The sequence below is a fragment of the Diabrotica undecimpunctata genome, chromosome 3, assembly GCF_040954645.1.
Source record: "Diabrotica undecimpunctata isolate CICGRU chromosome 3, icDiaUnde3, whole genome shotgun sequence".
NCBI lineage: Eukaryota > Metazoa > Arthropoda > Insecta > Coleoptera > Chrysomelidae > Diabrotica > Diabrotica undecimpunctata.
In genome coordinates, this window is record NC_092805.1 from 38,101,454 (window position 1) to 38,126,975 (window position 25,522).

Here is a 25,522-nt window from a genome sequence, read left to right on the forward strand (position 1 = left end):
AACATAAACTGGCAGCCTATCATAGTATGTTACATAGATTAACAGAAATTTCGATGTCAAAATACAACTTTTAGACAGAATTAAATTTAATTAAGCAAATAGCAGCAAAATATCAACAAAAATAGCCAAACACATAAAAAAGGAAGAAATAACACCAGCTTTCAGAACAAATAACAACTTAGGCAAATATATTAAAAACAACAAGAGCCAAAATACAAAGCACTTACACAGTGGTGTATACAAACTTAAATGTGGCGACTGCCCAAAAACTTACATCGGTCAAACTGGTAGAAATTTTAATAAACAAATAGCAGAACATAAAATCCTGAGGGGCGAGCGTTATAACTTCCTGCAATTAATAATACAAGGAAGAATACAGGGTAAAAGGAAGAAGACGTATCTCCTGGTTAAACAATTTGAGAGCTTGGTTTAACTGCACTTCTGCTGACCTCTTTAGAGCAGCGGTATCGAAAGTGCGAATTGCCATGATGGTTGCCAACCTTCTTAGAGAAGATGGCACATGACGAAGAAGAACAGAAAAGGGCTTTCAATAATAGAAAAACAGATTCTACATACGCACTTCATCTTCTAGATCATAATAATTCTTTTAATGTCGAATTTCAAATTGTTCACATTCATAAAGGCCTTAAGCTATCCTTGTTAGAATCTATGGAAATTAACAAATTAACAAACACAGATATAAGTCTGAATGACCAACTTGAGACAAACAGTTCTCCCCTCCTCAGCCTATTTCATTAAAGACTATAAAGTATAAACGCATGCCAAAAATAGATCACTTGAGAAAGACAATTAGCAGAAACAGCTGTTGTGTTAAGATTTTATAATAAATGTTGTGGAAGTTTTGAAAACAAGGTTTTCAGTGTTTTTTGTTGCATATAATATAACTTAAAAAGAAGATATCTATAATCAAGCTAGAAGTTATACAACTGCACCTTTCTTGAAATTTTGATATGAATCACACAACAAAAGCCACTACTTATACGAAACCAGTGGGTAAATTCAGTATGCACGTATTATTCTGACACTACCAAACACAAACAGTTTTTCAGATTTAAGACCAACTCTGACATGTAACCAGCAGCGAAACTAACAATTGTTCCAGATTTGGAACAAGGCAGCAAATGGGTTAACAGACGCTAATATATAGGTATATACCCATTAAGTAGGTAGGTATATATTTTCATCTCGATCCTCGCGTAAGGAAATATTTTTTATACCATTATTGAATCGCTTTTCGCTGTCTTTTCAAAGTATTTTCCACTTGTATTTTGCTGTGTCTTTATTTTTGTATAATCGTCTTTCCTACGTAAGATTTAGAATCACACATCTGATCAATTGCTTCGTTGACGCACCATATTTTTTAGCAGTATTTTCTTTATTTTCTTTTTCTTCTTCTTGTGCCACTCCTATCGGAGATTGGAAATCATCAAGGCTATCCTGACCTTGTTTACAGCTGACCTAAAGAGTTCATTAGTGGTACAGCCAAACTACTCTCTCAAATTACGCAACCATGACATTCTTCTACGGCCTGGATTCCGTTTTCCTTCTATTTTTCCTTGCATTATATTTTGAAGTAATGCGTATTTATGTCCCCTCATCACGTGACCCAAATATTCGAGTTTTCTTCGTTTCATCGTTGACAAAATTTCTGGGTCTTTTCCTATCCTTCGCATTACTTCAAAATTTGTAACTCTTTTAACCCAACTTATCTTCAGCATTCGACGGTAGCACCACATCTCGAAACTTTCAATATTTTTTATATTGTTCTGCTTGAGAGTCCAGGCCTCTACACCGTATAATAGCGTGTTAAATACGTAGCCCCTTCTTCTTCTTCAAGTGCCGTCTCCATCAATGGAGGTTAGCGGTTATGGTGGCAAACGTTTGTCTATCTTCAGCTGTTCTTAAGAGTTCCTCAAATCCAAGTCCTGTCCAGTTTCTGATATTACGTAACCAGGACAATTTTTTTCTTCCAATTCATCGCTTTCCTTCTATTTTGCCTTTTATTATCAACTGAGGGATGTAGTATTTCTCGTTGCGCAACAAATGCCCTAAATAACTGGTTTTTCTTCTTTTGACTGTTCTCAATAGTTCTTTTTCTAAATTGAGTCTCGCTAGTACTTCTTCATTTGTTTTTCGTGCTGTCCAAGGAATTTTTAAAATTCTACGGTACACCCACATTTCAAATGCCTCGATTCTATTCAGGCTCTTTATTTTTAAAGGCCATGTTTCGACTCCGTAGAGAAGAACAGACCAGATAAAACATTTTACAAGTTTTAATCTCAATTTAATATTTATATGTGTATCGCAGAATAGAACGCGCATCTTAAAGAAACTATCCCTAGCTTGAGCAATTCTCGCTTTAATTTCTTGTTCTGGGTCCAGCTTGCAATTAATCCAACAGCCAAGGTATTTGTATTGGTTTACCTGTTCTAAAATATTCCCATTTATTTTTATAGGTAAGGGGATATTCTGTGATATTCTTCGTAGCCCCTTAGCATTCTTAATCGGAGAGGGATGCTTATATCTCTGTTGCAGAAGAATTTCCTCATCTTTATGAAAGTGGCCCTGGCAATTTCGATACGTCTTTTTATTTCATTGTTTTGGTCTTGAGTTTCGTTTATTGAAGTACCCAAGTATTTGTAACTTAATACTTTTTCAATTTGAATGCCGTTTATACTATTATGTGTTGGTTGTGTCATGTTCTTACTGAAGACCATATACTTATTTTTTTTAATATTGATACTTATGCCATAATTGTTGCAGGCAATATTTATATTTATAAGTAATCCTTGTAATTCTTCTACTGTTCTTGCAACTAGTACAGTGTCGTCTGCGCATCGAATATTATTTACAACCTCTCCATAGATTACGATTGCTTCGTTTGCTTGCAAAAGGGTTTCCTGGCAGATGCTTTCACTCTAAACATTAAATAGCAGCGGTGACAAAATGCATCCCTGTCGTAGTCCTCTACGTATTTCTATTGCTTGTGATATCTCATTTTCTATTTTGATGTTAGCTTTCTGATTCCAATATAGATTGAGAATTATTCGCAGATCTTTATTATCTATGTTCTTTCTTTCAAGAATGTCTTTTAGCTTATCATGGCGTACTCTGTCAAACGCTTTTTCAAAATCGATAAAACATGCATTCCTGATTACCATCTAGGCATCTTTGTGTAAGAACATTCAAACCGAAGAGAGCTTGTCGAGTACCTAATCCCTTTCTGAACTCCATCTGTGTATCATTAATATCTGAATCCAACTTTTGATAAACTCGGTTGTGGATGACTTTTAGAAATATCTTTAGTAGATGGCTCATTAAAGATATTGTTCTATGTTCTGAACATTCTTTTGCATTGGATTTCTTTGGCAGTGTAACGAATGTAGACAACAGCCACTCTTGAGGTATAATCAAAGTTTTGTATATTGTGTTAAATAAGTGCAATATTATACCTATTGAGTCATCATTCAAGAGCTTTAGCAATTCAGTAGGAACATCATCAGGTCCATTTGCCTTTCCAGTTTTGGAATTTCTAAGTACCGCTTCTACTTCACATTTTAGGATTTCATCTCCCGTTTCACCATTTACCTGAACAATGTTATTTATGTTGTCCTCAAACAATTCTCTTATGTATTCACTCCATCTATTAATTTTTTTCTGTTAAATCTATAATAATCTTTCCGTCTTTGTTTATAAGCAAACTTATTTGATGTCTTCTTTGAGTTCCTGTAATTTCTTTTACTTTTTTATGTACATTGAATGTGTCATTTGAATGTGACTATTTTCTTTCATAGTTTTCCATTTCTACACATTGTTCTTCAATCCATAATTCTTTGGCCTTCTTTATTCTTTGCTTTATGTACTTATCAACCTCTCTGTATTTTTGTGCATTATTCTTCATTTTACGTCTTTCATCCATTAGTCCTAGTATGTCTGGTGTCATCCATACCTTGTGTTTCTTTGCAGATCTGATTAGGTATTTCTTTCCCGTAGTTCTTATTGTAGTGTTCATATACTTAAGTTTTTCATCTATATTGTCTGTTCTGCGGATTTGACTTTCTGCTATTCTGAGGCTGGTGTTTATTTCTTCTTGCACTGTTTGTCGTAGGTGTTCACTTTTTAGCTGGCTTAAGTCTAACGCTGGGATGATGGTTTTTCTTATTTTCTTTGGTCAAGCTTCTCTCACAGATACTACTGGATTATGATACGGTATTTGATTATGACATATGATTCTTTATTTTAGCCCATCCTAATTTAAAACTCTTCATTACACATGGAGGTTTGCTAAGCACTTTGGAAACAGTTTACCACGGAGTTCCTATACTGGCCTTGCCGGTATACGCAGATCAGAAGATGAACGCAGCTAAAGCAAAACAGGCAGGTTACGGTTTAAACCTTCCTATCCTAGAAATAACTGAAGATAAATTGACTTATGCTCTACACGAGTTACTGACAAATCCAAAGTAAGTGTGTAAAATATAATATTTTTTTACGTTTCCCTATATTAGACTAAATATTAGACAATCATTTTCTAAAGAAAATGTATCGAACTGCCCGTACGATAAGTATGGACTGCATATCTAAGAATATTGAAAGTAGGGAAGACCGGGGCTAGTTGACTAAATGAAAATAATAAATCTAGAATCATCCTTGGTAAGTAATTACTTTGATTCTCAACATTTTCGTATTTTTATCTATCAAATCGGTCGTCACAAATTTCACTAAAGATTTCTGATAAGTAACATACTTTGACTATAATTTGACGTCTTCAGAATTTGTGAATTAAGTTGGCATTTTACAATGAATTAATAAAGTAATATATGGTTGAATGCTCGAATGAACTTTAATCAAATAAAAGGCAGATATCGAGCACAGTCTTTTATTAAAGTAAAAATTCTGATTAAAGTAAAAATGAATTAATAAGTTGATAGTGGTCTTGAGATGAAGAAAAGACGAAATACATGGTAGTAACCTAAAAACCCAAGACCAAGAGTTAGGCAGAACATCAGTATTAATGATCACAACTGCGAAGTAGTAAAGGAGTTTAAATACCTAGGGGCGATAATCACAGCGGACAACCACATAGAAAAAGAGGTCTCAGCAAGGATAGCTGCGGAAAATAGAGCATTATACTCCCTTTCAACATTATTAAGCTCGAAGCTGCTAAAGAGAAACTGCTAAAGAGAAAATCTAAATTAACACTGTATAAGTCGAAGACGCCGCAATGCTGAATTGGTAACTCTGTATGGAACTGAAAACATAGTTAGACATATCAAGGCAAACCGAATAAGATGGGCAGGTCACGTGTTACGATCGGAGGATGACAGAGTGTTAAAGACAGTGTTTTTTGAAAGACCAGATCGTAGAAAATCAGTAGGCCGACCGAGAAAGAGATAGAAGAATGATGTTGAAGCCGATTTATCTAGAATTGGGGTAAAACAATGGGAACTAGAAGCGCAAGATCGTAGAGGATGGAGGCCGATAGTGGATGCAGCGAAGACTCACCCCGAGTTGTAAACCCAGTGAAGAAGAAGAAGAATAGTGGTCTCGAGGCATTTGGAAACTATTAGCAACTGTTATATTGCATATGTTTCTCCAAATATAAATATGTCTGAAGCATTATTTCGTCGTCTAAACTTGGTCTTTATTTTTTACAACAGAACTATGGCAACCTACAAGAGGAATAGTGATAAGGACAAGACAGGACCCGATATATCATTAAACTTGCAGTTTCAACAGTTTTAAATGACGGCAGAAGTGTTAATAGTGTTGCAAAAGACTTCTCAATACCTCAAAAAAACACATCAGCGCTATGTAGTTAAAGCCAGATCACATGGTGGGAATGTAAAGCTAGAACGTGCAGCTAAAGCGTGCAACGAGGAACAAGAGACACTTCTAGATAATTACATAGACAAGCTTCATATATTTAGTACGGTTTATCCCCCAAAGAGCTCAGAAAATTTTCCTTCCAGTATGCCAGTGCAAACCATCTACGAGTTCCAGATAGCTGGACAAACAATAAAATGGTAGATCCAGATTGGTATACATCTTATATCAAAAGGAATCAGTTTGTCAAGAGCCACTTCATTTAACAAATCAAATGTAGACATTTTTTTTAACAATTTGGAAACGGTGTATAAGCGTCTGAATTTGCAAGCTTCGGATATTTGGAACGATCACAAGACGGATATCACAACTGTTCAGAAGCCAGATAAAATAGTGGCACGACGTAACTTCAAGAAAACAGGCAAACTAACGTCGGCAGAAAGAGGAACCCTTGTAACCCTCACTGTTGCAGCTTCAACAAGTGGTAATACTCTTCATCCGTTCTTTATTTTCCCGAGGGTAAACTACAGGGTCGACTTTATTAGAGATGCACCTGTCGGAAGCCTAGGAGATACAAATTAATCAGGATGGATGAAAGGCCAGCATTTTGTAAAATGTGCCAAGAATTTTGTGTTTCACACAAGATGTTCTAAGGGGTACCCTATACTTTTGCTGCTCAACAACCATATGCGAGCACTGCTCGCATAAATTGCAGGCTCTAAATAGGAGTGTTTACGGACCCCTAAAAAATACTACAATTCAGCTATGGATAACTGGATGGTAAACAATCTAGGTAAGACAGTTTCCATCATATGTGGCAAATAGGCCTACACTACCAAATAAAGAAGGAAACGCTATCGAAAACAACAGAAATATTTCAATAGTGGAGCAAGCTAAAATTATGGAGAATTCATAATCCACCGAAAATTCTACAACATTTCTCAGATGTTAACGACAATTTGTTTGCAAACACAGTCGCATTGACAATAGAACCTGCGAGTTTGATATTTTTTTCTCCTGAAGACGTAAGGTCGTTTCCGAAAGCAGGTCTTCGACAAAATTCGAAAAAATCTCGGACGACGACACAAACTGCTATTTTAACCGAAACTCTGATAAAACATGATCTGGCGAAAGAAAGACAGAATGCTAGATAAAACAAAGGTTCATATAAAAGAAAAACATGCAACCAAAAGAAAGACATCAAGAACACGAAAATTAGAGACTGTCGAAAATTTCTTTTCCGGAAAGAAAGCCCGATTCCATCTACGTCTGCAGCTCATTATGACCCTACATCCTCGGAATCTAAGGGTGAAACTAAGTACCTGGTATGTGAAGAACCCTATCGAAATAGCACTATAGGTGATGACTAGGTGCAATGCATCCATTGCAGCAGATGGACTCGACATCAAATGCAAGATCAAAAGTAATATCACTGTTTCTTCTGCGTCATTTGTGATTCAGATGATGATTTGGGAGTTTCGTTTTTCATTGTTAGATTTTCTTAATGTCAATGGTCAAAACAAACGTAAAAAATTAAATCTGCATTCGTTTTTGGATTGTGCCACTATTATTACCCTTATAATATTATAAGAAAATACTGAGTCAACTAACACCAGGCCGTTATTATTACTAAACCCGCACTCGGGGCTAGAAGACTTATTTTGCAAGACAGTCAAAATTTGCTTGATTAAACTTTTTTCTACGGAGAATTCAAATAAATTAAAAATGTACGTATAATACCTGAAGGAGTATAGAACCAGCTGACATAGTTGAATTTAACAATATGCAAAAATAAATCAGTAAAAATTAATAATTAAAAAAAGAGTTAACACACAAAATGAGTCTTAGTCGAAAAAAATAATAAAAGTTTGAGAGTTTGTCTGGGCCCCCGTAATCTAAACAAAGCTTTAAAAAGATGTCATTATCCCACTTCTGACACTATGTTTGTTCTTCTCTGTGGGCTTTTTGTTATAATAGACGACTTATTTCTGTATATTTTATTTATTACAAGACAAACTAATACTAATACATAATTATCTCTAAAGAGTCGACTGTCAATGTCTGTCTTTCTCTTGCACTCCCGGGCTTCTTCTTCTATTTGTCATATGCCATATATGTCACTAATGTTAAGGTAAGTTTACAAATATTAAGGTAGATTTACAACTTAACACAACAGCGGAGACAAGAATACAGCCTGGGCTGTTATCCCTGCCTGTCGTAAGAGGCGATTAATGGGAAGGAATGAAAAGGTAGAGAGCCGTCCTTCGAGGTGTCGGGTTTGTAGAAACCCACGCAGGGCGCTTTGGCGTTAGGTCGCCGGACTACACTCCTAGTATCCGAGACGAGACTCTCGTGGGACCACTCTACTCTTATTCTACAGAACCAAGATGAGGTTGAACGTGCAGCGTCCCTGATACACCCTTTCCCCATTAAGGGCGTGGGTTTACGGCACGTACCCACCTTGGGAGACTTAAGAGTGGTAGAGGAGAGCTCCTAGGCGGCTACCTGTCTACGTGCGAGGTCAAGCCCCGACCTGCGTTCACCTTTCCGCCCCGGGGGGTGGGTGAGTGCTGCAACACAGGTACTACTGGGAGGTTGTCGGACTCGTATGGGTTAGTGGCTAGCTAACGGTCGTATGCCGAAAGGCCAAGAAGACCAACATCCTGCTAACAATTTTATTGTTGGGGGTACATGAATTTTGTCAATGCACAAATAGATTAAGACATGGTGATGATCGTGTCTCTTATTTAACCTTGTCCTATAAAAATTAATTCGAGAGTCCTAGATTAATGCGAATGGCACTATCTTCTTAAACTCTGTTTAAGTTGTCAGATACGCAGATGACATTAACATCATAGTTACGTGCACAGACTCTCTAACGGAAGCATTCCGGTATTTAAGGGCGTTTTCACTGAGAATGGAACTAAATATAAATATAAAATATTGTTACGTTCTTCTGTGGGTTGAGGAACTAAGTGAAGTACCTAAACGTAGTTTAACTAATTTTATTTGACTCACTTATTACAAAATAAACTCCCTAAATAACAAATATCTCATTAACAATTATAAATACACTAATATTTATCGCCGAAAATCATATGGGTATCACTTACAATAACACTTGTCTAATTACTGTCTATTTAAAGGAACCGAGCAGTTTATACACACGAACATCTGTTCTAGAGTTTCATCGAAGGTACAAATGTCGAATCAGCACTTTAGTACAATATTCCAGAAAAATACAGATAAAGAGTTTAAGAACTTTGCTGACTACTACTACTACTATCGGTTTACAGCGTTCTCCGACGCCTTCCGACTCCTAACCGCCATTCTTCTCTATTCAGCCATAGGCCTGGAGGGATTTCTCTTTCCTCTAGTTCTTTTTCAATTCCCTCTCTCCATCTTTTTCTCGGCCTTCCTCTTTTCCTTCTCCCTTGTGGTGTCCACGTCAAAATCTGTTTTGGAATCCTGTCATCTGGCATTCTCTGTACATGGCCGTACCATATTAACTGTTTTGTTTTTATGTCATCAACTATTGTATGCTTGACTCCCATCATTTCACGTATTCTCTCATTTGGTATCCGATCTCTTCTTGATTTTCCTGCTGCTCTTCTCCAGAAGTCCATTTCTGTTGCTAGTAACAGTTTCTCTGTTCTTTGTTTCATTTGCCAAACTTCGCTGCCATATGTGATTACACTTTTAAGTATGGTGTTGTATATGAGTTGTTTGTTCGCTTTAGATATTGTTTGGTCTCACAGAATTCCGTTCATCATGGATATGGCTTTTCTACCCTGTATGTTTCTGTCTTTTATAGCAGCATCGAGTGTTCCATCTTGAGTTATCTTCATACCCAGGTACTTGTATTCATCACAGTTTCTAATTTCTACCCCATCGTCTAATATAATGGACTGTTTTGTCCCTCCAATACACATGGCTTCAGTTTTCTTAATGTTGACTTCGAGACCCCATTTGTTATATTCTTCTATTAGCTTCCGAGTCATGTAACTCAAGTCGTCATGATCCTGAGCAATCAGTATTTGGTCATCAGCGAAACATAAGGTGTACAGTGTAGTCTCGTCATTGAGAGGAATTCCCATGCCATTACATTTTCTTTTCCACAGCTTGAGTGCTTGTTCCAGATAAATTTTGAAAAGGGTGGGCGAAATACAGCAACCCTGCTTTAGTCCTTTCGTGACCTTAAATCCTTCAGATATCCTTGATCCAGTTTTAATTTTTGCAGTCGTTCCATTATACAGACTTTGGACTGCTTTGATAAGACCATGCTTAATGTTGGTTTGCTGTAGGGTTGACCATAGTTTACTTAGGGGTACACTGTCATATGCTTTTTGTAAGTCTACGTACATCAGGTGAACTTCTTTATTGACGGCTGTTTTTTTTTTCAATAACTTGCGTAATAGAGTACAGGTGGTCTACTGTGGATCGCCCAGCTCTAAAACCAGCTTGTTCCTCTGCTTCGTAATCTCTATAGTCATTTTCTATTTTGTTCTTAATAAGTTTCCCATACATCCTACTTATTGTGCTGTTTACCGCAATTCCTCTGTAATTTTCACACTGATCCTTGCTGCCCTTTTTGTGGATAGTTGACATGATAGATAATTTCCACTCTTTTGGTAATTCGGCTCCATTCAAGCAGTCTGAAAGAGTTTTCTTAACTGTTCCTGGAGTTTGTCTGTACCGGCTTTCACTAACACTTGCTGACAAAGTGGTTAATTCGACTAGAATTACTGTTACATCAGGGCCGAAATTAAAACTCGAACTAGTTGTGACCCATAACGATATAATTGTGACGCAGACGATATATAGAAGTTTTGGGGAACCTAGCGTTGTAAAATTCATTAAGATAATATGCTTTGGATAGGTAGAACATGTAATCAGGCGAGAGGAGAGTACAACAGTCAGAAAAGTTTTTGACCGAAGAGGGTCGATGGGACAACGAGCCTGAGGAAGATCGAGACTCAGTTATCAAAACAACCTAGAGGATGATTTAAAATCTATTCGAATTGGAGCATGGAGAAAAATTGTCAGAGACAGGAGCTAATGGAGGATTGTTCTGAAGAAGGCTTCAACTCATAACGAACTGTGATTCCACTGATGGTGATGACCACAGGAACACTATATACCTTCTACTTAAAATCATATCTAAGATTATAACCAATGTAACCAATAAACAATAAATTAAAAGATCTCTTCTTTATATTTTTAACAAAATTTATGAGATTAGGTATATACTAACGGATTAGCTAGTGTCGAGTTTTGTGACGATATCATAAAAAGCAAATACGAAAAGATGTAGTGACTACCGAACCATCAACATGATGAGCCACGTTTTAAAAATATCTTTTTGAATTTTGTACTCAAGGATAAAATAGAAGAACAACTTAGTGGCACACAGTTTGGATTCCGCAATAACCTTGGGACTAAAGAAGCACTGTTGCTGTAAGCTGAAGGCTGAATAAGCTGTTGCTGAAGGACCACCAGCCAAAGGCTGGAATGAAAAACAGATTAAACACTACCTTATATTTAATGCTAAGATTAAATAGCTATTTCTGATATCTGTCCGAAAACAGTGTAATATGGAATATCTCACTACACTTTTCACTGAGGCTATTTTCACTATGTATTATATATAATTACAAATAGAATTGCTTAACGCAATGTGGTTTCTATGTATAAAGCGAACTAATGGCAACACTGCTGGTTTCAATAAATGATCTGTTTATATGAACCGACTTTGGTAATAGCTTTTTCTCAACTAACTGATAATATTCAAATTATGTAGGCAGGTAGCGGAGGGTTCTTACCCCAAGAAGTACCGTTAAATATCTTCCTTTATTTCTTGTAAGAATTGCAATATCGACATGGTTGAAAATTTATATCGAGTGGAATGGAATTTCACCAGTTTCGTATTCAAGTCATATTACAGAGATGCAGAGATGTCGATCATCTGGTTTATAGGTATTCTATCGATTTTGTAAAGGACTTTGTTCTCTATTGATGTTAAAAACCTACATATCATTTGTTTATACGAAAACATTCGATTTCAATAAAATTATGAAAAATTGTCAATTTGGTATCACAATTAATGGCGTCAATATTGATAATTTGAGGTACGCAGATAACACGGTGTTAATTGCAATTAGTTAAGGAGAACTTCAACATCTAATTGATTGGAGTATATTCATAGGAGAGCCGGTGATAAATATGGACTAAAGCTTAACACCACACTGACAAATTTGATGGTTTTCTGTAAAACGCCAATACAACCAGAAGTGGTAACAGTTTATGAAGAACATCTTGAAAGAATCAACAGTACTACGTGGTTGTAATCTAAATGAGATGAGACATGGCAGAAATTATAATACGTATAGAGGTCAGAGCTACATTTTTAAGATGAAGAAAATCTTATGTGGAAACATTATCACTTTGAGATTGAAAAATAGATTAGAAAGATGTTATGTATTCACTACTCTTTTATATGGTGCCGAGGCTGAACCTTGATGAGAGGTACAGAGAGATATAATTAATACATTTAATAAAAGAAAGTAAGATAGACGGAAGAAGGGGCCAGATCGAAGACGAACTTCGTGAATTCGAAATCTGAGGCAATGGTTAACCAGATCCTCTACATCCCTTTTCCAACCTGCCGTCAACACAATTAGTACAACCAATTAGATAACCAATGCACGATATTTGGACATGGTACATAAAGAAGAAGAAATAATGAATTCATAGAGTTTGATAAATAACGAGTTTTTAAAACTTGACAATTATATAGATAGGGGAAAGGGTTGTACCTTGAACCAAATCTACCTTGAACCAATTGACATTTTGCGTATTTGTAGAAATCTGTGTGATCTCGCATTATTTCAGTTTTGTACTATTTTCAAGAGATGTCGCTACATCCTGTTTTTGTTGGAATAAGATCATTCTGTATCGCTATAGGTCTTGATATTTTTTATAAGTGTTATTGGATTTCCTGTTAATATTGGGTAACAGTTCCTATGTAGGTAAGTTTGTTATATTCTCCTTTTAAATGCAGTACTGACCGAATTTTTAAACATAGGTAAAACATAGGTTAAACATAGGAAAAAACAATATGAACCTGGAAAATGGTATCTGCTTTTATTGTACCTTGGTCCAATGCTCCAGGTACATGCTCTCAATATTAGACAAAATACTGCTCTAAAAATAAAATATTTTTTTTGTTTTTAAAAAAGCCTTGAAGCAAGATGGGAATCAAACGTAATGTAGTTAATCTAGAAAACCTTAAAGCCGCTGTAGAAGATGTCCTTGTACGGCATCTTTCCATATGAAAGAAAATAATATTTCAAAAACCACTTTTAAAATCACTAAGCTAATTTTTACAGATGATGAAGAACATCTTTTGTTAGATTATCTAAAAACGGCGGCCAAGTTACATTACGGCCTACCAAAGAAAGAACTTCAAAAATTAGCATACGAATTTGCTAACGAAAATAATAAGAAAATTCCAAATCCTTAGTTAGAAGAAAAACAAGCTGGGAGGGAGTGGATACGAGGATTTTTACTTAGAATCCAACTGTAGCTTTACGAAAACCAAAAGTTACAAGTATTGCAAGAGCTACTGCTTTCAACAAAAACACTGTTTCAAATTTCTTTAACTTAAAAAGTTGTTACGATCGCTACATTTTGACGCAAACAAAATATATAATGATGATGAAACTGTTAATACTACTGTTCATGTTCAGGTGCCCCCTATGCTTATATTTCCTCGAGTACACTTTAAGGAACACATGCTAAATGGTGCTCCTTCTGGAGCAATAATGGTTGCAAATCCATCAGAATGGATAAACCAAAATTTATTTGTAACATATATGAAGCCCTTTATAGCTCACGTTAAGCTATCCATAAATGACAAAGTGCTTCTTATATGTGACAACCATGAATCACATATCTCGGTTCCTCCAATAAATTTGGCAAAAGATAATGAAATGGTATTATTAACTATACCGTCCCATACATCTCACAAGATATAGTAACTTGGCAGTTTTTGGTCCATACAAAACGTTTTTTAACTAAGCTTCAAATCAGTTATTATCAACTAATCCAGAAAAACCTATAAGCATCTAAGACATTTCCGAAATAATTGGAACGGCATATTCGAAGGCCTTTTTGGTTAACAATATTGTGAAAGGCTTTCTTGTGACAGGAATTTGGCCATTTATTGACACTGTTTTTAGTGAAGATGAATTTTTATCGGCCTACGTGACCGACTGACCTGAACAGTTCGAACCAGAACCTTCTAATAGTATTGCTATAAGTCATAAAGATGCTAATAACGATGACAATAACCGCAATAAATAATGTCTACACCATCTACATGTCGAGACAACCAAAGTATAGTTTCTCCACACGAAATTAGGTCTTTTCCGAAGGCAGCACCAAGAAAAGAAACTAAGAAGTGCAATTTTAACAGATACACCTGCTAAAAAAGAAATAGAACAATATAAATCGGCAAAAACCCAAGGGTAGTTTAAAACGTGTAAAAGAAACGTAAAATGGAAAGTATTTAATGGAGAAGAACTACCAGAAGAAATTCCTAAAAGAAAAAGAAAAATGAAAGTAGAAAGTAGTAGAAATTGATGGTACGGTAGCATCTAAAAAATTTGAAAAAAAAAATAGTAATGAAGACACTTCTTTTGTCCTTTTGTCAACAACTCTGATGTGATACTGCGTCTTTCTGAACCTAAATCTGTAGTTTTGTCAAAATGGCACGAGGCATAACTTATATTTGCAGTTAATTTTAGTCAATACAATGTTGTTTAGTTTATCGGTTATTTATATTGTTAAATGAAGTTTATTTTTAAGTTACATTGTACTGTTTTCTCTTACAAAATATGTACAATAAGGAGTTGTTCCAATGTAAAACCCTATGTTGTACCCTAGACCAGAGAGTGATCATTTTATTTACTTATTTTTCAAGTACTTATTTCATTTATATTGAAATTGTAAATGTATATTACAAAACTGATTAAATAAAGAAATCTTGTTTATCCATAATTTCTTTATTTAACGTTATATTTAGCCAAATATCGATTTAAAAAAAAATGGTCCAAGGTACAACACTTTCCCTATGCCAATTGAATATAGTGCGATAGCTGTTGTATTTTCTGTGAAAAAAAAAACAGCAGATGTAAACTCTAGGCCTACGTAATATGTAAACTATTAGATTAAAAAGGTAGATGATTCATTCTTCAATACCACGAAAAAATATATAGGACAAACATAAAATCCATGAGAGTAATCTCAAGGCATCTCAAAAACAGATTCCTAAACATACAAATTTTTTCTCTATTAATTGAATTGTTTATTAAGAACTAAAAATTACTTAATAAATTTATCATAATTTATTTTTTAGATACAGAGAAAACGCTAAAATCAGATCTAGTCTATTCCATGATCGTCCCATGAAACCACTAGATCTGGCAGTTTATTGGACTGAATTCGTAGTCAGGCATAAGGGGGCGCAACACCTGAGAGTAGGAGCAATGGATCTACGATGGTACCAATACTTTCTATTAGACGTGATTGCAGTTGTAACAATATTCATTTTCAGTGTATTTACAGTATTATATTTATTGTGTGTTAAGCTGTGTTGTTCAAAGCAAAACAAAAAGACCAAAAAAGAGTGAAAAACCTTTATGACATTTAAAAAAAAATTATTTTAGTTTTTTTATTATATAGTTTTATTATATAAAAATTTTAACATGACATTTTATGACATTTTTAAAGAAAATTGAAAAACTACTGGGTCTATTTAAGAAAAAAAAAGACTTTTAAAATACTTGCTATAACGTAAATCTACTTTTTCTCAAGGATTTTTAGCGTTTTTGTCACAAGAAAGATTAAAACTTAACTCTCATCTTAAAAATAATTCAACTAATACGGTCTGTATGTTATCTAAGTTTGTGTATCACATTTTGGTTTAGTATTATATTCATATATAATAAAATATCACTAAAGAATATTTTATCTTCTGCATTCAATATTTAAATGACTTTCACACTGACAGCTGTTCCGTCACAAATTAAACAATTTGTACCAGAGCATCATGATCATCCATCTCATTAGGTAACAGCAAGCATTAATTGTGTTTTAATTCATCTTTCTCTGTACTTTGAATAAATGCGAATTAAACTTATGATTTTATTTTTTAACTATTGCTCGCATTAAAAATTAAATATATAAAACATAAAATTGGAAAAGAATTGGTTTAAATTGGTCTAAAATATTTAAAGATCATAATATAAATTTAATTGCATCGACCAATAAACTCGATTTAATAAATAAATAGGAGAATTATTTCTGTAAAAACCAAATAGATAAGAATCAGTAATGGTTTTTCTAAGCTACGATAAAGCAGCTAAATATCGATATCATAACAATAGTCGATTTTTAATAAACAATTATGTCAAAGGCATAGGTATAGGAATAATTCTTTGAATACAAAATAGAAATCTTTTGTACACAGAATTTTGAAAGTAAGGAAAAAGCTTTTAGTTAAAGATGAAGGTAGATAGTAATCTTGATGTTTAGTTATATCGAGACTTGTAAACAAAAAGAAAAGTAATTTTTTATGAAATTGGAAATACCAAATAATATAAGGTCATGACGACAGCGCGTTTGTTTACTAAGAAAGTATGGAATGTGATTGGTTGGAATTTAAGGTGTGGAGTGTATGATGCTGGAATCTGATTGGTAGATTCGGAAGGTATTCGGAACGACGCCAAGTCGATTTTGCGATGACGGAGGAGATTTTACTGTGTTCAGCAGTTCTGAAGAAGTTGGTTGTTTCGTTGCTCCATAGCCTGCAGTAAAAGTGAGCAGAGTTGCTTGTAAATAAAAATTGTGTATAGCGTTTGATGTATCTCTGAAACAAGCCAAAGGAGTAGTAGCAGTTCACAGCGGAATTTACATCTTATAGTAAGGAAAACAGGTGTAGCATATATGTCGTGCTATGCCATCTGACATATTTTTATGGATGTTCAGAATAAATAATGTAATTTGCTTCACATGTGGACCTCTTGCCTTTTCAAAATCATCAATCTTGTTCCTGTTACAAGTCTAACGGTGAACGTAGTGCATGTCTATCAGTAGACGTTGTCACGTTCCATCACGTTCTGCGTCGAATGTCACGTTCTGTTAGGCACTATACGGAAAAGAAGAAGAATTGGCAGTTAATATTGAACGTTGACAGAAGCCAAACAGTTGGCTTCTGTGTGTGCCACCACCGCTTTCATTTGACACCCTATATGTCAAAATCAGGCCAATAGCAACGAAGATACGTTAGAGCGTCCATTTGACAATGCCGTCATCTTTGTTTTTTGTCTCAACGTCTCAATAAGCCCCCGTACGGCACGATCGGACCAATAGAAACATAGATATGACGTAATGCCCTTTTGGCATGCTCCGATGCGCATGGCACATATTGCGTTCAATCCCATTTTTCATCCTATTTCCAACGAACCCTCGTACGTCATCCTACGTTAAGCCGTTTGGCAGTTACGACCGGGGGTTGCGATTTTAGGGTTGTCATTTAGGGGTTGCGCCAGGAACCCTGTTCCCTACATACTCAGAAATTCAGTATCGTCAAATATCTGTTATATGGAAATATGAAACTTTTTTCAAATCCTTTAGTGCTCTTTTTAACAGTGTTACTTTTTGAAAAGCTTTGCAGCATAATTCTACCGTTTCGTATACGGATATTTTTTCTCAGGTAATAATTATATTCAATGGTCCAAAAAAGCAAAGATCCAACGGCTGCATTTAATGACTGCAGTGTGAAGGTAATGTTAAAAGAGTTATGTTATTTTCTCTAGCTTATAAAATAACTTACAATATGGACGTCCAAGATTAGCAGAACTGGATATTTCTGAGTAGGTTTTGCGTATTTGATAAAATGATCGAGATATATGAGAAAATGTAGTGTAGTGATTCCCAATTCGTCAAAATTATTTATATTATCAGCTGTAAATCTAAATTTGTCCATCACTTGACTTAAAAGATCACAGAAATGGCTAACTTTATTTTTATTATAACTATTGAGACTAGTATCTTCAGACTTTTATACTGAAAGCTTGGGTGACGTTTTAACAGTCCAGCCAGCCAATTATCTGCTCGCTTTAACACCTTATTGAAGAAATGTGGTATTTTAAGTCTTTCAGCTAAGTCAAAAGCAACTCTACGGACATCAAGTGATGCAAGTCCGTAATATATATTTTGCATATCAAATAGATGTTTTACGAAAATTATCTCACCTTCTTCACTAAAAGCAAGCTTAAAACTGTTCTGGGAGAGCTCCTGAATGGAAACGTTGTGTGGCCTTACTAATTTTAAGCGTCGTTACTTTTGGAATCTGGAATTTTTCAGTAGCATCTCTCAAACTCATGCCATTCTGAACAGCGATAGTAGCCTCATTTGCTGTAGATTTATTCCATTTGGGCGAAGCTTTTTTTTCTTGTAATACTGCTCTGAAAAGATATTATCTCAGTGATTCTCAACAAAAACAGCTTGTCGCGCAACTTCCCGAGTAGCTGATCCTGTACATGTTCAGCTATATCACAAATTCGACGGGCAATAGTATCATTTGATAGAGGTATAGACTCCAATTTTTTGGCAAAATTATCTCCAAATATAGTTTCTACAATTTGAATTGCAGCTGGCAAAATAAGCTCTTCACCAATAGTGTGAGGCTTTTTACATCTAGCTATTTGATGGGAGGTTTTATAAGAGGCAAGTAAAGCTTTTTCATTCACAGTCAAAGTTTTTTTTAGATATGATCTTTGTTTTTCATGTGATTTTAATTTTAACTCGAAGAATTCTCGGGGTTGATTCATGCACTCACTATGAAGCGTTTCCAAATGTCTTTGAAGTTTATTTGGTTTCATGCTGTCGGCTGCTAAAATTTTTGAGCAAATGATACATAAAGGCCGGTCTTCTTCATTTACTTCAGTAAACGTAAACACAAAATTAAAGTAATCTTTAGTAATCTAAGTATATTTTCTTGATTTTATTTTTGGAACCACTCTCGCCTGTACACTTGTTGATGCTTCACTAGTATCGAATGCTCGCTTACGCCCAGTTTAAAATTTATCCAAGATTTTGTATAAATTTAAGTATATTTACCTACTGCTTGGAATATTTTAATACCGTGAACTGCAATTAATACACGCAAACTACAACATAAACATTCACAATAAATTTAACATGTGCAGAACGACTGACTAAACTGACTCTACTAAGGTTTGCGTCTGAGGAGGAGAGAGGAGAACTGGGAACTCGAAACGAGACGATCGGTTCTGGATTGGTGTTGCCACATATCAATAAATTTACTTATTCTCGGTAATTTGGTAATTAATGTTTTAATCTAAGTTTACTGCAAGGGCAGATCCAGAGCGACTGGCTCAAAAATTTGACAAACAAATATACTTTAATAACGATAAGGTTTGATTGTCTTTATGGCACTTAAGTGTGTGAAAAGTGCCTTAAAAAAATTTCGGTTTGAGACACGCTGCATTACGCGCTTCCACGGACATTGAAGCACGGTTTACTATTGTCAACCTTTTTTAGCAAATTCAACGCGAAATTCAAATTAATCATTTCATATCTGTCAATGTTCCTACATGACCCGGTGGTCTTATATGCTCCGGTCTCCCATACACCACAGATATTATAAATGCTCCGATAAAAATACGAAAAAAAAAACGTTTTTTACTTGTATATACTTAACTTTTTTGTCTGAGTAACAAATCTGAAGGACATCTCTGAAATAAAAATATTAATAGTTTGAGTATGTTTGTACAACCTTTGTGACATTTTAATTCTCTTTATAAAAAAATGAAGCACTATTTTTGTAAAGCAAAAATGAGATATTTCGCATATTGTATAAACATTAAACAGTGGCATAAATGAATGAATTGAAAAGAAAAGTATTTTAAAATTATGTAAAATATTTAATTCCTAGCTGGGGGGCTGAGAGTAATAAGGTTAAAGTAAACCTATGTAAGTAATAAAAACAAGGAAAGTGCTTGTGTTAGTATACAACAAATATATACTTGTCTTTAGTTACTAGGATTTTTTGTATCAGGACTTTTTTTCTTTCGCTTGTATTAGTATACCCTGGAAACTATAATATCCACTGCAGATATTTTAATACATTAAAAGAGATTTCAGTGAAATATAAAGAGGAATAATTCATGCTATGAGTACAAGTAAAAGCAAGTAAACTCAATTTCGAGTTCTGTTGTATTGATTGAGTATTCGATGGAATAATAAAATCAAATGTGAACAAAACATTTTTATTAAAATAGGAAGTTCAGAATATATATAGAGCTTGAATCAATACCAACAGCGTATAGATTTATGGTGAATCAGTAAAAGATTTAAAAAATATTGTCACTCTGGTAAAGTTGCCTCCATCTATCTATCGTCCATCGGCAAATTCAAACAAATACCACCTTTAAAGATATTTTTTACCATCAAAAATGAGATGTTTTATCCAAATAATGCTTCAAATATAATGCGCAGAATAATTTTGAATTCGGTTCCACTAATGAACTTGCTTTTTTTCCTTCATCAATCAGCCAATCGCGTCCACTGCTGGGCATCTCAGTTCTTTCCAGTGTTCTCTACACTGGGCCGCTTGTAGCCAGTTTCCTGCTACACGTTTTATAATCATCGGTCCATCTAGTCGGTGGTCGTCCTCAGCTTCTTTTATAGTTTCTGGGCCTCCATTCCATAATACGTCTTGTCCACCGTCCATCTTGTGTTCTGGCGAAGTGCCCTGCCCAGTTCCACTTAAGCGCCGTCGTTCTTTCTTAGACGTCTTGAACTTCTGATCTTTGCCTGATTTATTGGTTTGTTATGTGGTTATGAAGGCTCACGTTCAGCATTGCACGTTCCATGGCTCGTTGTGTAACTCTGAGTTTATTCGAAGATTTTTGCGTGAGTGTTAAAGTCACTGCTCCATAAGTTTGTACAGGCAAAACACATTGGTTAAAAACCTTTCGCTTGAGCACAAGACACATGGGAATTGGACTTCTTATAATATGGCTTAATTTGCCAAATTCTGCCCATGTCAGGCCTATTCACCTCTGTATTTCATGTGTTTGATTGTCTTTGCTTATTTTGATCTCGTGTGCCAGATATTTGTAAGTGTCTGTTTGTTGAATGGTATTATTGTTTATAGTTATATTTCCACTCACTCAGAGATTTGTCATAAGTTTAGTTTTCTCAAAGTTTATCTTTAATCCTGCTTTTTCAGACAGACTTTTAAGCGAATGTATCATAGAAAGTGTATCCTGTAAGTTATCTGCGATTAATACATCATCTGCAAATCTTTCTCCATCTATATTGATGCCCATATCTTGCCATTGAGTGTTTTTAAATATTGACTCTAGAGCTGCCGTGAACAATTTTGGTGAAATAGTGTCTCCTTGTCTAACTCCTCGACCTAGCTGAATCTTTCTGTGTCTTCGTCTAGTCGTACACTTAATGTAGCGTTCTCGTAGATGTTTTTGATTAGTGTCGTGTACCTGTAATCTATTCGGCTTTGATTTAGGGCTTCCAGTACTGTTTCAAACTCTACAGAATCAAAAGCCTTCTCGTAATCGACAAATGCAAGAACCAGTGGTATGTTGTACTCGATGCACTTTTCTATTAAGATCTTTATGGTATGCAAATGGTCATTTGTGCCTTATCCTGCCCTGAAGCCTGCCTGTTCCTTGGGCTGATAGAAATCAAGTTTAGGTGTTAGTCTCTTTGTTAAGATTTTCATAAAGAGTTTGTACATATGTGTCAAGAGGCTGATGGGTCTATAATTTTCTAATTTAGTAATAGCGCCTTTTTTGTGTAACAAGACTATCACTGCATTGTTCTAGTCTTTTGGAATCGTATCCGCATGTAAGCATTTATTAAACAGTTCGCTTACTGATTTTAATAGAATTTCTCCTCCTGCCTCAATAACGAGTCCATCATCACCAGGCGATCGATGGTTCTTCATTTCCTTTAAATCTGCTCTTACTTCTGACACAGTAATGGGTAAAAGTATTTCCTATCTCTGATTCATGAGAGTCTTTACTCGTGTCAGGAAATTGTCTTGTGGTTTTTGGCTGATATAGAGGTCTTTATAAAACTCTCTGGTTATTTTCAGAATGTTTTGTTTATCTGTTGTTGCCTTTCCGTCTTTATCTCTCAGCTTGTATATTTCTTTTTTACTTTGTGTGAGTTTTCTTTACATTATCTTTAAACCTTTGTTCTCTTCTACTGTTTAAGTAATTTCATTAGTATTATATCTTCTTACATCTTTTCTAATTTCCGCTGAAATTCTTTTATTTAGTTTTCTATATTCTTCTTTGTTTCCCTTTTCGTTTTCGCTTAGGGTTCGTCGTATTTCCATGAGAGCTTTTGTATCTTTGCTAATCTTTTCACTTTTGGTGTCATTTTTCTTGCAAAATTTAAGTTGTGCGTTTCTAACCGAGTCTGTTTTAATTTATTGTGATCGTCAATACTTAGAAGTTTGGAATTATTACTCTGTAAAGTTTCGGCTATATTTTTATGTATGTTTCTGGCTGATTTGGTGAATTGCAAACTATGCGTTTGCAACTGTTTATCGTCTTTGCTCTTTCTTTTTGTAGGTTTATCATTACTCTAGCTCTTACTGATCTGTGGTCGCTTCCTACTGATAGTTTATTAAGTACAGTGACATCTTGAATCATTTGCTTTTTGTCTGTTATTATATAATCATATTCGCTTTTAGTTCTTCTGTTTGGACTAGCCCACGTCCATTTTCTATTTTGTTTCTTCTTAAAAAAGGTATTCATTGCATTCAATTTGTGTTGCAGTAGAAAGTTGGTACGCATTTCGCCTCTTTCGTTTCTTACTCCGATTCCAAAATCTTCGATTGCCACTTCTTGTTCGTCCTTTTTCCTTCCGAGTTTTTCGTTAAAATCTCCCATTATCAGATTGTAATGAGCCGGTTCCTGCTTTTTTGCTCTTTCGATTTCTTCATAGAAGGCTTCAGCAATTTCATCTTCGTAATCGCTGGTGGGGGCGTACACCTGGATTATTTTCAGATTTTATCTCTTATTTAGTCTTAGATTTATGTACATCACTCTTGGGGTAATACAGGCTATGCTCTGTATATTTTTCTGTAATTTTTTGTGTACGAATAAACCTATTCCTCCAGTTGTCGATTCTGTTTCCCCTTTATAGTGGAATATATTCCTTGATTTTAGTTTGACCTGATATTCACCTCTTCTTTTGACTTCGCTAATTTCTATAATATCCCATTTCACATGTTTGAGTTCTTCTTCCGTCATTTTTTCATCCTTAGATAAGGTTCTTACATTATACGTAATTATGTGCAGCCTTGGTCGTTCTTGGTAGCCTCCTACAACCCGGGGATTCTTCGCACCCTCTGCCCGCTGTCCGTGAGTCCTACCGCTACCTTGGTTGGAAACTAGCGAGCTGCCGGGGACTGAGGGCCGTTTTCTTGAATATCTGTTCATGCTGAGGGGGTTTTGGCATTTAAACACCACGCTTGCCAGGCGGGTTGGTGAGTTGGTTTGGAAAATTGGTAGGATAGTAGGTATTGGGTAGGAATGGGGTTAGGACATCATTTCTCTCCACAGGAGTTGAGAGAGAATCAAGGCTCGCGTAGGGCAGGGTCGTATCCCTGAAGTTAGTCTCTTCTTTTTGAAACTGTCTATCTTTGTGTAAAGAAAATGTTTAGACCATGGGAAAAATCACCTATAGATTTTCGTCCATGGAAGTAAGAGAACTCAAGTAATGGTAGAGAAAGTATAATGGTCGACAATTATTTAAGTAATATAAAAAACAACGACCTTGAGACTGGAACTGTAGAAAAGAGTTTTCGACTTTTAAACAGATTGTTTTCAATGAAAACAATCTGTTGTAAAGGCAGTATCATAAGAAAAGCGGCCTTTCTAACAGGGATTCCGTATTCTACCAAGCACGCCATTGTGATGAGTGGTAATAAAAAGAGAAAAACAAGATCGGATGATAGAAATATTTTAACATACCTTATGATGATACCTTAACATCTTAATCCTCTGTTGCACACACAGTTTCTGTCTGAAACAAAACATACGTAACAATCGCATTTGGTGCATTTTACTTTTGTTATTCTTACATCTTCCTGTCTTTTTCTCATACTGGGGCCAATGAGCCATTCTATCAGAAATACAGTTGGCGTTTACGGATACACAAGTTTTATATATATTTTTTGCTAATTCACACATTTTCAATGTATGTTTTGTTAATAAAAACTTACGGTTCTCTTATCCTTCCAATTCCCAATTACATATCCTGTTTTACTCTCCTCCCCTACAATTTCCCCACGTTCAACTTTTTAGGTTCTAGAATTGACTTTAGACAATTTTTAACGTTTTTTCTTAGTGTTCTAACTAAATGAGTTTTTTTTTTTTCTAACAACGTTTGAGCTAATTGTGGGTTTTGTGGGTTAGTATCAAAATTATCTACTACTAAAGTTCTTCCATATCCAACATAATCTTGAAGCAGTTCATAAACATCTGTATTATTTGCCCTCTCTTCTCTATTTTTCTGCTTCATTTGACCCTCGTAAATTTTAACGTGGTAATTATAACCTTGAGAATCACACATTTTAAATAATTTTACACCATATTTGGAAGCTCTTCCAGGGATGTATTGCTTAAAAATTATTCTACTTCTAAAAGGTACCATCGATTCGTCAATGACGAGGACTTTTCCGGAAGTTTTTAAGTGTGTGTATTTTTGTATAACAATATCGGCTAATGGTCTAATTTTGTCTAGTCGAGCATTGGGATCATTAGTGCTATTATCACAGAAATGCAGGTGTCGTAGTACAGACTGAAATCTATTACGCGACATAAGTTCTGGTACAAACTTATTTGCAAATAAAAGATTTATTGATCAGTAATCAGATGATTTTGGATATACTACAAGGCCCATGTAAATTATGATAGCGAAAAATTTTCGCAGTTTAACATTATTCGCAATGGGTATCCATTTACCCTTCGTAATTCTTGAATATTCGTTTGAATTCTAATTATGTCTAATACGTCATCATCCATGATAGCAGATAAAATTTTTATTGGAGTTATATCACAATCTAATACATTATGAACTCCTCCCGTTCCGGAATGTACTAAATCTTTTTAGTATACACAATTTACCTCTCCCCATTCTTGGTGGAAAATGGTTCCTCGATATCAGAAGTATTATCCTAGTCCTATGGGATTTGGTCCTACCAAGTCAGCCATTGGTTCATTTGTTTTGCAGACATAGTAGAAACCAAAAAGAGTGATATCGAAAAACGAACGTATTATTAAGTGTGATTTTTACTTACGAAAAACTCAAATATTGGCTGCAGATACTGGCTACTCAAAATCTATTAGAATGGCGTTTCAATACACATAATACATATAACATTCCTAATTACAAATGAATAGCAAGATCTCGTGATTGATGTCGGCATGTAACGTAATCTACGTCGAGTTGGTAGGGACTGTGTGTTTGCCGGCATCTCACACGGTCTCAATTTTCAGTTTACGTTTTTGCAAAATTTGTGTACCGTGTCACCGGCACACATTTT

General features: G+C 35.1%; 3 protein-coding genes across 4 annotated transcripts in view; 1 reads left to right on the forward strand and 2 right to left on the reverse strand.

Annotated features, from left to right (window-relative positions):
- Nucleotides 1–16,048, forward strand: part of LOC140436706 (UDP-glycosyltransferase UGT5-like) — a 45,340-nt gene extending 29,292 nt beyond the window's left edge. For both annotated transcript variants that reach the window (XM_072525753.1, XM_072525752.1), the window contains exons 4-5: nt 4,265–4,484; nt 15,266–16,048. In XM_072525753.1, the coding sequence (XP_072381854.1) occupies nt 4,265–4,484; nt 15,266–15,539 (494 nt within the window). In that variant the 3' untranslated portion in view covers nt 15,540–16,048. The remainder of the gene's footprint in view (nt 1–4,264; nt 4,485–15,265) is intronic.
- Nucleotides 16,049–18,335: 2,287 nt separating this feature from the next.
- Nucleotides 18,336–18,794, reverse strand: LOC140435748 (protein FAM200B-like). Its single transcript, XM_072524467.1, has one exon. It carries the CDS (start codon nt 18,792–18,794, stop codon nt 18,336–18,338), a length of 459 nt encoding a protein of 152 aa, XP_072380568.1.
- An 837-nt stretch (nt 18,795–19,631) lies between these two features.
- On the reverse strand, nt 19,632–23,414 carry LOC140435749 (uncharacterized). Its single transcript, XM_072524468.1, has 3 exons — nt 23,073–23,414; nt 22,788–22,964; nt 19,632–19,670 (listed from the first exon to the last, which is right to left on the reverse strand). Exons 1-3 carry the CDS (start codon nt 23,412–23,414, stop codon nt 19,632–19,634), a joined length of 558 nt encoding a protein of 185 aa, XP_072380569.1.
- Nucleotides 23,415–25,522: the final 2,108 nt, after the last annotated feature.

Bases quoted from the DNA above. Each gene is read 5' to 3' on its own strand.
- LOC140435748 (XM_072524467.1), bottom strand. From the start codon at position 18,794: ATGAAACCAAATAAACTTCAAAGACATTTGGAAACGCTTCATAGTGAG.
- LOC140435749 (XM_072524468.1), bottom strand. From the start codon at position 23,414: ATGAACAGATATTCAAGAAAACGGCCCTCAGTCCCCGGCAGCTCGCTA. The intron at 22,965-23,072 runs GTACACAAAAAA...AAAATAATCCAG, and splicing joins CTGGAGGAATAGGTTTATTC to GTGTACGCCCCCACCAGCGA. The intron at 19,671-22,787 runs GTAAGAAACGAA...TTTTTATTTCAG, and splicing joins TCGAAGATTTTGGAATCGGA to AGATGTCCTTCAGATTTGTT.